General features: G+C 49.2%; 1 protein-coding gene across 2 annotated transcripts; it reads right to left on the bottom strand.

The window, feature by feature from the left end:
- Window positions 1-8954: 8954 nt before the first annotated feature.
- On the bottom strand, window positions 8955-11377 carry LOC112899962 (electron transfer flavoprotein subunit beta, mitochondrial). Of its 2 annotated transcripts, XM_025968635.1 has the most exons (4): window positions 10877-11377; window positions 9999-10079; window positions 9494-9588; window positions 8955-9325 (listed from the first exon to the last, which is right to left on the bottom strand). In XM_025968635.1, the coding sequence occupies exons 1-4, from the start codon at window positions 11240-11242 to the stop codon at window positions 9100-9102; spliced, it is 768 nt and encodes a 255-aa protein (XP_025824420.1). In that variant the 5' UTR covers window positions 11243-11377; the 3' UTR covers window positions 8955-9099. The 2 variants fall into 2 exon arrangements, with proteins under 2 accessions (XP_025824420.1, XP_025824421.1); XM_025968636.1 differs by lacking the exon at window positions 9494-9588 and having other exon boundaries at window positions 9107-9325.
- Window positions 11378-11675: the final 298 nt, after the last annotated feature.

Here is an 11675-nt window from a genome sequence, read left to right as displayed (position 1 = left end):
GGCCTTGCCCGGATGATAGTGAATCTCCAGGTCATAATCCTTGACCAACTCTAGCCATCTTCTCTGCCGCATGTTTAGCTCACTCTGAGTGAAAATATACTTGAGGCTCTTGTGATCGGTGTAAATATCACACCTCTGCCCAAACAAGTAATGCCTCCATATTTTCAGAGCATGCACAACTGCGGCTAACTCCAGATCATGAGTGGGATAATTCAGCTCGTGCCGGCGCAACTGCCGCGAAGCATAAGCTATCACTCTGCCTTCCTGCATCAGAACGCAACCAAGACCATCCCTCGAAGCATCACAATACACTGTGAACCTCTTGCTCTGGTCTGGCAGAGTAAGGACTGGCGCCGTAGTCAACCTTTTCTTCAGCTCCTCGAAGGCACTCTGGCGCTCATCAGTCCAAGAGAAATCCATACCCTTCTCCAGCAAGGAAGTCAAAGGCTTCGCAATCTTGGAGAAATTCTCAATGAACCTCCGATAATAACCTGCTAAGCCCAGAAAAGATCGGACTTCCTTCACCGTCTGTGGTATAACCCAGTCAAGCACATCCTTCACCTTCCCGGGGTCCACAGCAATACCTCCCTTGGAGATAACATGACCGAGGAACGGAACCTCGTCAATCCAGAACTCACACTTGCTGAGCTTGGCATACAGCTTGTGCTCTCTGAGCCTCTGCAACACGAGTCTCAGATGTTTCTCATGCTCTGCTTCTGACTTGGAATATATCAGGATATCATCAATGAATATCACCACAAAGGTGTCCAGATAATCCATGAAAACCTTGTTCATCAGATGCATAAAGAAAGCCGGAGCATTGGTCAAGCCAAAGGACATGACCGTATACTCGTATAACCCATACTTGCAGGTGAATGCCGTCTTCGGAATATCCTCAGAACGAATCTTCAGCTGGTGATAACCCGAACGCAGATCAATCTTCGAGAAAACACAAGCACCCTGAAGCTGATCAAAGAGATCCTCAATACGGGGCAATGGATGCTTGTTCTTGATGGTGACTGCATTCAGATCCCGATAATCGACGCACATTCTCTTCGCGCCATCCTTCTTCTCTACAAGCAATACAGGAAAAGCCCAAGGAGAGAAACTGCGACGGATATAACCCTTAGCTAGCAACTCGTCGACAGTCTTCTTAACCTCCTCATGCTCGACAGGAGCCATACGATAGGGCCTCTTAGCAATAGGAGCTGTGCCAGGCAAGAGATCAATAGAAAACTCAATATCGCGATCAGGCGGCATACCTGGCAAATCATCCGGAAAGACATCCGGGAATTCAGACACCACACGAATACCATCCGTGGGTCTAGCCTCCATCTGATGAAGAAATCCAGAAGGCTCTGTAGCTCCAACAGTGACCTCCTGGCCATCCGGTGCTGACAGAAGAACCGTCCTCTGAGCACAATCTATCCGGACTCCCCACTTAGCAAGAGTCTCCATCCCGAGGATCACATCAATGCCCTTGGAGTCTAGCACCATCAGATTCGCACTAAAATCTACCCCCTTATGGCCACACTGACTCTGGGACAGAAGACATGAGACCTCAACTGCCCTCCCGGTGAAGATACTAACATGCACCTCTTTAATGTGCTAGTAGGAATGCCATGATGCTCAACAAAGGACCGGGTAATGAAAGAATGTGTAGCACCAGTATCAAAAAGCACTGTAGCAGGATGGGCATTAACCATGAACGTACCAATAACCACGTTGGGAGCCTCGGCCGCTGACTCGGCCGTCACGTGGTTCACCCTGCCCTGAGCTGGGCCTTGGGCGGTGCTGCACGCCACTGCTGTCCGGCCTGCGCCTTCCGAGGGCAGACGTTGGCGTAGTGCCCTGGCTCGCCGCAGTGGAAGCACACTCGAGGAAGTGCCGGAGCCTGCTGCCCAGCAGGAGGAGTGGGTGCTCCCTGCCTCTGAGCTGGTGGAGCCGGAGGCGCTGGAAGCCTCTGACCCTGTCCCGCCTGCTGCTGCTGCTGAGGACGAGGCGGGAACTGCTGCCGCTGCTGGTACTGCTGGGGCGGCCTCTGCTGCTGCTGTGGTGGATGCTGATAGCGGGGACGAGTGTTGCTGCCCGAAGAGGATGGAGCCATCTTCCTCTTCTTATCCTCAATCTCCCGGCGCTTACGCTCGGTGTTGAGGGCCGCATCAACCAGCTGGTTGAAGTTGTCGAAGCGGTGGTTCAGCAGCGCATACTGGATGTGGTCATCCAGTCCCTCCTTGAAGTACTCCTGCTTGTCGCTATCACGAGCGACGTCAGCAGGGGCGTAGCGGGCAAGCTGAAGGAAACGGTCACGGTACTCCGTCACCGTCATAGATCCCTGAAATAACGAACACAGATAACAAGGATAGAGATCGCTCAATTTGTCAGGTTTACGAAAGAGATCAAGGATAGACCAAGCTCAAAAGAAATTGCAGAGAATTCCATTCAAATTTACCTGCTTAAGGGCACGGAACTCCTTCTGCTTCATCTTCATAATGCCCTCAGGAATGTGATGGTTCCTAAAACGCTCACGGAACTGGTCCCACATGAGAGCATCACGATCCCGAGCTGGGTAGGACTCCCACCAGTCAAGAGCGGACCCTCGCAGCTGCCCTGCTGCATAAAGGACTCGCTCCCGGTCGTCGCACTGCGCAACAACCAACTGGCGCTCCACCAAGCGAAGCCAGTCGTCCGCCTGGAGTGGGTCCATGGCGTGAGAGAAGGTCGGAGGATGACCTCTCAGGAAATCCGCACGCCTGTCACGGGGCTGAGGCGGCGGTGGAGGCGGTGGCTGAGCATGGATCTGCTGTAGAGCCTGAACGGTGTTGTTCAGGGTCGCCATCATCTGCATCTGGAGCTGGAAGAACTGCTCCGGGGTCAGTGGTGGCGGCATCAGCAGCGGCTGACCAGTACCCTGGTTGTTCTGCTCCTGCTGGTCAGAACCGGAACCGGTGCGCCTGGTGTTCACCATCTGATTGCAACAAACGAAATTTATGAGAATAAGATATCGTGCAGCTGCGGAAATGAAACTTCGGAAGGATATGTCAGAAAGAAAGAAATATAGGTTTTACCCCCAATGTTCTAACTCAATTTTATTATTTAGTTCAAGTTGGGTTAGGGTCGATTTGCATGAACAAGTTTAACTGCTAGACTAGGCAATCAACCAAAAATCCAAATCAAACATTTGCACAATCACAAACATTCAATATTCACAACTAAGTCGAGTTTTCCACACTACTCGACCAACACACTCGTTCTAGCGTATTTTCATCGGGACAACTTAAACTTATAACTTATAAGATTAGGCGACTCAGGCCAACGTCTACGGAAAACTCAAGCTACTTCTCAGAAAAGGCAGGGGAGATAGCAAATCGAGGGCTTAAGACTCAAGGAATAGAAGCAGAAACATGATGGTTGAGGATTTGCGGAGGCAAGCAAGAGAAAAGAAGTCCTAAACTCGACCAATTCTACCTAGGCTTCGTCCTACAGTCGACACGGCTCTGATACCAATCTGTCACACCCGATTTATAAGGACATAAATCGAGCAATCATATATGCGCCAGGATCAAGTCACGCATATATACAACAGATTATCAAGATATCACAACACATGTCAGGAATAACATTAATATAAATCGTAAATGAATCATAAATGAATTATTTTATTACAACCGAATCAAGAATCGGTTCAAGAGTTGCGGAAGCGTAAAAGAGATACATGAAGAGCTGGGCGCCACAGGGACGTCGACTGGGAGACAAACGCCTAGAAGTCGTCGAAGCCGGTGACGTAATCCTCCATGTTGCCGGGCACTGAGCAGCAGTCGAAGATATCCGAAATAGAACAGAAGAGTAGAGAGGCAAGTGTGAGTACAAACTAGTACTCAACAAGTATAACACGAGTATGAGGCTCTAAGGTTAGCTGACTCAACTGCATTAGCTTTTAATCTTGGCAAATTTTATTAAAACTAATTACTACAAGTGGATGAATTACCATAACCCAAATTGCATAAGAATTAATCAATATTAATTAAGAACTACTGAGAACCATCCAAACCAAAACCACCCGGGGAATCTCCCTAATCAAAGGTTGATAACCCCACTAATCAGACGGAGGATCTGGGCCGCTCATGACTGTGAGCACAGCTGATATATCAGTTTTACACTCTCGAGAGGTTGCACAACTTTACCCACAAGTCGTGAGCTACGCTAGTGGTTCATCACACTTGCTTAGGTGAGATGGCTAGCAAGCACACTACGAGACCGTTACAAAGGATCACGTTGGTAAGGTGTAACCGCTAAGGATTCTGGATCAGCGACGATGGGGCCCACCTCCGGGGGTACAAGACACACAGCACAGACTAAGCCGGAGGAGCAGGGACCATTGAAGCTTACCACCCCTCTTGCCCATACAGGTAAGTTACTCCCGAACCAACACGACCTAATTAGTAAGTCAAGACCATCCCATTCCAGTCCTGTGGTTGCGCGGTTGTCCCAGGTTGTCGCTCTATGAACCGGTCCTTATGGAGAGTGGCCAACCAAGCACTAAGCACCGTGCTGGCCCCCTAAACCATGTTTCTAACAAAAACATCTTTTAAGGACGCACAAACCACTCAAGCACACAGCACAGAGGGTCGGCTCCAGAATTAAGTTGCATAAGACCATTAATCAAATTAATTACAAAGGACCAAGATATGTTATAGTGCAGCAACCTAGCACAACTAACCAAAAATGCAACCCATAGGATATATATAAAGGATATAAAGGTGGCTAGGAAATCCTTATAGGCATACAGAATTAAAATGCAGTATGAAATTGTATTTAAAAGTGATAGGAGGTTCATGTTATACTTGCCTTCCTCGTACTCTCCCAGCTGCTGCTCGAACTACTCGGAAGATGGCTGCTCCTGGTACTGCTCCGGTGGCTCGACGTCTATTCACGATCGTAACAGCAACACATGGGCCACACATGCAAACAAATAGCAAAATATAAGAAATAGTACACCAATACAATGGAACAGCACATAAAACTGGCCTAAAACTATTCTACGCGTTATAACGATCGCGTGGATATAAAGAACGCTTAAAACGGAGCTAAAACGCGAAAACTACGCTTAAAACAAGATCCAGGGACTTATTTGTAAGAAAAACCTAATTTCCAGGGGGTTCTGAGCGAAAACTGGGGACCTAAACGTAATTAAACCCTAGACACAGGGGCTAGCTAGCTAAAAACCCTAGGCTGGACTGCGGGTACTAAAACCTGAAAGCGCAGGGGTCTAAATGAATAAAACTGGACTTAATTGCAAATACTTTTGAACTACACAGGAGCGCGGGTTGATTTCAGGAAAACGCAGGGACTCTTTAGCAAAACTACCGGCGCTGACCGGTACGCGACTCCTTTGACTCACGCGCGGGGCTGGCTTGGGCCACAGGATTCGCATCGGACGGCTCAGGGAAAAACAAGGGAAAGGAGGGGCGGCGCTGTGACGCCGGCGGCTCAGATCCGCGGCGGCGCAGCTCGGGACTCGCCGGAGCTCGGCGTTCCTGCCGCTCTGGGGGCCAAAGCTCCCCGACTTCAGGCCTAGGGGCACCACCGAGGCACGGGGAAGCGATCTGGGACTACGGCTGGGCCTAGAGAGGCTCGGGCTTCACGCGCGATGGTGAGGGGCGGTGGATGTCGCCGGCGTGCGGCGTTCCAGAGACTACGGCCTGCCAAAGACCACGGGGTCTAGCGCACTACGACCAGGGGGGTGATGTGCTGCTCACCGAGGCGTCGTGGGGCCGGAGACGCGACGGAGGGTGGTCGTCGACGATGACCGTGCGGCGGGGGCGGGCGGCGCTCGCGGAGGAAGGTGCTGCAGGGGTGGCCGGGGTCCTTGGCTGGTGTAGATCGGCTCTGGGGACTCCTGTGGAGGTGGCAGAGGGGTCAAGGGGGCGTGAGGCTCACCGGCGGCGAGCAATTTCGGTGGCGGTGGTCTTACCCGTGGCGGTGCTCCGGGGAAAAAAAATTCGGGCCGAGGAACGGGCCGAGGTCGCGGGTGAAGGGCTCAGGAGCTCCGGGGTGGTGAGGCGGTGCTGATGCGCAAGCTCTCATGGGCCGTGGCACGGTGGAACGGCGTGCCCACGGTGGCGCAGAGGAGGTGGTGCGGCGGAGGAAAAGGGGCCGGCGGCGCTGGGGGTCCTCGGGCGACGCAAGAGCTAGGGTCGGGGTGCTGGGGTTCGGGGGCTCCTTTTGTAGGGCGGCGGCGCTGCCTTGGCGTGCGGGCCCAGGGGAGAGGCTCGCCGGGGATTTCGGACGGCCGGTGTGCGACGGGGAAGGAAGAAAGGAGGGGGAAGACGGGGCGCTGCAGGTGGGGACGGCCGGTCAGAGAGAGAGAGGGGAGGGAGGCCGCGTCGGGCTGAGGGACAGGAGAGGAGTTGGGCCAGGCGTGGCCCGTGCGGGGGGGAAAGGAAGGAGGGTTGCTGGGCCTCGGGTGGCCCATGCGGGAGAGAGGAGAGGGGGCCCGGGAGAAGAGAGAAGAAGGGAGAGAGATACTGGGCCGGGCTTATGGGGTTTGGGTTGGCTCTTTCTTTTCCCTTCCTTCTTTCCTATTTCTTTTCTACACTCAAACATTCAAACCATTCCACTTGAATTCAAATAAATTTGAATTCAAACCCACACAAATAAAACAATGCTGCAGCATGAATGCACAAACAATTTAATCCTATGATAAATTTTATTTCCTTGTGCTATAAAATTACTTTAAATGCGAGATAATTCAGGGAAAACTCTGGAAATTTTATTTGAGTCCAAATAAATTCATTAAAATTTAAAGAAATTACCTCAGGGTGTTACAGTGCACCCGCCTAATCCTAGCTTAGGATGAGTTTGGGGCAAGTCTAGGAATGCTTGATCTAGAGGTGTATGAACACAAGAAACACACAAGGGTTTAGAGTGGTTCAGGCCGCTGGAGCGTAAATCCCTACGTCCACTGTGTGTTGTATTGTTTGTGAGAGTCTGTGAAAACTTCTGTGTTCGTGAGATCTTGTGTGTGTGGACTTATGTTCTAACGTGCGTGCTCTCCCTTTTACAGGCTCAAGGGAAATGCGTACACTGAGCGGGGTCCTGACAGGTGGACTCGGTGACATATTAAATAACGTACACATTGGAGCCTTAAATGCCTCAGATCCGGAGATCTTCCTCATTAGCCTCCGTGCATACCCTCCGTCTGGATATGGTCTTGTGCCGTCCTGTTAGCATAGAGTCTGTTGCCGCAGAGCAGACATGCGTAGAGGGAGTCGTGCTGTTGCTGTAGAGTCAGCTCCTGCTGACAGGCAAAGGGGTTATACTGACCTGCCGTGCTATAGCCTTTGCGCACTGTAGCAGCGCACGCTGTTGCCTTCTTGTAGCAGGTCATAATAACCCTTCGCCCACGCGCACGGCGCTGTGATGTGACCATACGCCCCTCGCCCACGCACGGGGCGTTGTGACGTGACGCGCCGCCTCGGTAACTGGCGGGCTTACCGTGTTGTCACCCATACCTGCCCAACGTGTCAGAGGGCAGCCCATGCCCTGTCTCAGGCACGCGCACCCCAACCACCCGCATTTAATGCGGTAGTTGGGCTGGCTTCTCGCGGAAGGCTGGAATTCATCGGACACGTGGTGGTGCTGGTTTAGCGGGTGCTTCCTCAGGGGCACGTGGCGGCACCGGACCTCCTCCTCGGAGGGATGGGAGGTCCAGGCCCCTTGGCTGGCCCAGGCGCTCAGGCCCCCTAGGGGTCCGGCTTCCACACGTGGGGGCCCAAGACCATCCCGCGGTGGTCCGGGCCCGTGGTAGCTATTCCAGAGCACTTTGTCCTTGTGGGCACGTAGAGGCACCGGATCTGCTAGTGCGTGGGGGGAGGTCCGGAGACCGTGCCCCCAGTCATCAGGTCCGGGCCGTACGCCCTGTCGCCCAGGAGCTTAGTGCGAGGTTACGGATAACCTCGCGCCCCTCGGGCAGGACACACTAGTAGGAGGTACCCCTATCTGTATGCACCGACACACCTCATAAAGTTAGTAAACTTTGCAACGTAGGACACGGCTAATCGTAGATGTTGCCGGTTTTGTAAATGGTTAAAAACCAAGTCCCCTAAAAGTTAAGATTTTTCTTTGGTGTTTATGGAGAGGGTGTGGTGTTGACAAAAGACAATCTAATTAAGCGCAATTGGAAAGGTGACAAGAAGTGTTGCTTTTGCTACAGTGATGAGACGATTTAAAATCTTTTTTATTATCTTTTGCATGTGCAGTGTGATCTATCACACATGAGGCTTCAGATCTTCCGCAATCTCGTAGTATAGGGTATAAAAAAAGAAATGAAACCGCTTGTCCTGCTAGGAGCAGCTACTACTTGTTGGCCATTATGGCTTTGCAGAAATGATTTTATTTTTGAAAGAAAATTTAACCTTTCCCTTTTGCAAATTATCTTCTCAGTTATCCATTGGCTCCGTTCATGAATTATACTACAAAACTGGCTTTACAGAACTTGGTTGTAGTGGCGTCGCAGCAGTTGGCTCAGGTGGCTGAGAAACTTTATACCTAGGCACATGGGTGGCGATCTAGTCTACGGATTGACAGTCATTAGCGTCTTGTTTCATCACCATTTTGTTCTTTTCTTTATAGACTCTATATCCCTCGTAATGTAGAGGTTAGGAATGTTCAAAAATTTTGTATCAACTCAATGTAAAAACCTTGAATTAAATAAATTTCCCTTATCAAAAACAAAACATCCTATGCCTAGTGCAATTATTTTTCTTTTTTTATTTTGGAAGTTCAATTATTTTCCTAGCTCGGGGTCGTGGATACGTTTTGGCCATTAGACAGTATCACACTGAACAATAATATGGCTAGACTCCAACTTGATCCAAATATGCATGCCACATTCCTATCAACTTGAAAAGAAGGTAATTTAGCATGTAAACATTCAAAGCAGGACTGCTGTCAGTGTTAATTCCGCAGGTAGATATTTCTGGAATAGCACCTTATTTGGTTTATGGAAACACATTCCTCCTTTTTATTGGCAAATGGCTTGAACATTTGGAGAGACATTCTTATTGTAGCTTACATACATGAACGTCAGTGAAATTGTTATAAGACACGTGCTTCATTTTTCAACTCGTCAAGGAGCTCGTCGACAGATGAAAGAATTACCCCTGCTTTCCTTTTCGGCGGTTCGTTGACCTCAATGACCTCCATGTCTGATCTAATATCTACACTGAGCTCTTCAGGGGTGACTTTTTTAATAACTTTAGATTTTGCCTTCATTATGTTTGGCAAAGTTGCATATCTTGGCTGGTTGAGTCTCAAATCCGTGCTGCAACAAAGACAAAATAACCGGTTAACATAATTTCTGAAAGATTGCCCTAGAAGGTTGTGCAGAAGTAAGTGTTTTTCATTGTAGAATAAATCCTTGAGTACTTCCCTTCAACAACATAGAACAATAAAATAAAAACAACATATTGAAAGGTGCTATGGGCCCTACGTGATCACTGCGGGCAAATCAAGGCAGATGGTTTCAATTCCACCATCAACCTCTCTCTCCACAGTAACTTTTTGTTTCTCTTTGTCCAATAGTACCTGCCAAAGTAATACAGTACCTTAAAATACAATTCTTTCATCAGGAAAAACAAGGGCATAGAAAATCAGATAATGAACCAAAAATAGATCCAGGAAATTAAGCAGAATTGGATAGACGAGAGAATCAAGAATAATCTTTAGTGTTAAAAAAAGCAAGACATTGAACAGTTTGATGTCTTCTTCCTTTGTGGCCCACCTCATTTGACCAAAAAAGAGGGGACCAGGTATTAATCCAGAAAAAGAAAATCATTGTTTCTAGGGAATCAAATAAGGTTCAAAGGACTTGAAAATTGAAAGAACTAAAAGTTCATCATCGAAATTTAGCTAAAACAAATTTAACAGCATGACAGTCAGTTTGCCAAGTTCGAGGCAACTACCGACAAATAGAAAGAACAAGGAAACAACAATACCTTAGAGGAAAAGGTTCCCTGGGGCCACTGAAGTAATCCAGCTAGCATTTGTCCAGTCTGGTTGCAATCATCATCAATTGCCTGTTATACAAAGAAAAGACCCAGGAACATGAGGCTATCAGCAGATATACTAAAAAGATAAACTTTGTGACTCTAGATAAAAAGAAGATTCTTAATCATTTTTTTCTCATTTATTTGTGATAAGAAAACAGATTAAGTTGTTTTTCAACTTAGCACATATGAAGGCCAGTGTTCATTTGCTGAAGTTCCATTCCAACAGTGAAAACTAAGGATGCATAAGTGTATTGCATAAAGGGGTATCCTCACATCTCAAAAACATACAACATGTGCTTGAGCACAAATGCACAGAGGTGTGAATACATTCAGGCTTCAGTTTGAACCAATCATACCTTAGCTGTGAAAGATTCACATTGGTGTCAATTGAGGAAGAGAGCTTTACAAAAGCAAAGCAATCATGGACACCGAGTAAAAGTGCTGTAATAACCGAATATGTTCCCCAGATCCTCAATTGGAACAACCAAGATAAACCCTAACATTGCAAATGCAGTCGAGAACAGACTAGATATGCCTTTCAACCCCATAAATGCCATTTTATTGACAAATAATACTAAGAAGAAACAACCTAAGTTAACAAAAGTTCAAACCCCTACATCCCACAAATTCCAGACATATAGGTTTAGCCTGACAAGCACATTGGATGGAATTGGTGAATAATTGCAACAACTTGTATAACAATCTGCAGTTGTCTCCTCCCACCTAACACTGCAATCAAGAAACCATACCTTCCCCCAACCCACAGATCGAACACCCTAAGCACCAGTCTTCAAACCAAATCAGCAGTGCGCAAGTCAAGATACCTGCTTGCCGAGGATGACGAGGCCGGGCTTCTCCTGGAGCGCGACGGCGCGGAGGATCTTGGCGACGGCGAGCGGGAGGAGCGGCCGCGCGGGGTCGGGGTCGTGGAGCACGTGGACGGCGCGGTCGGCGCCCATCGCGAGCGCGGTGCGCAGCGTGTCGGTTGACTGGGTGGGGCCGATGGTGGCGGCGACGACCTCGGCGGCGGCGCCGGCCTCGCGGAGGCGGAGCGCCTCCTCCACGGCGATCTCGCAGAAGGGGTTCATGGACATCTTGACGTTGGCCGTCTCCACGCCCGTCCGGTCCGGCCTGACGCGCACCTTCACGGCGTAGTCTACCACCCGCTTGACGGCGACCAGGATCTTCATGTCGGCGGCGGCGGCGTCCTCCGCTTACTGGGTCTGGAAGTAGGCAGCAGGGGATGAGCACTGATGAGCTGCTGGCGAGCAGTTGCGAATTCGAGTCTCACACTATTTCTGACTCAGCAGTCATCACCAGTTTGGCCCCTCGATTCTTTTTGTATTCTGGGTCGGCCTGCGTGGTTAATACGATTGCCACCGAATCAACTTTTAGGATGGCACAATGCGCTGGCTGCAATCCCCGAGATCGTGTTTAGATGAGTCCAAGTGTACAGTATTATTGTACTGATAACTGTACCTAATAGTGTTATTGGATGAAATTTTTCTCTTATTCGATGAAACTCTCACCTTCTCGCTAAAAATACGTTGCCAAGTTAGCAAACTGGCTAGTATCATAAAATTTTTTATAAAACTTCATTGAGACTGACATTAGACAAATCTA

Source organism: Panicum hallii, chromosome 7, assembly GCF_002211085.1.
Source record: "Panicum hallii strain FIL2 chromosome 7, PHallii_v3.1, whole genome shotgun sequence".
Classification (NCBI taxonomy): Eukaryota; Viridiplantae; Streptophyta; class Magnoliopsida; order Poales; family Poaceae; genus Panicum; species Panicum hallii.
Note: the sequence above shows the minus strand (reverse complement) of the source record. Positions and strands in the feature narration are given on the sequence as shown.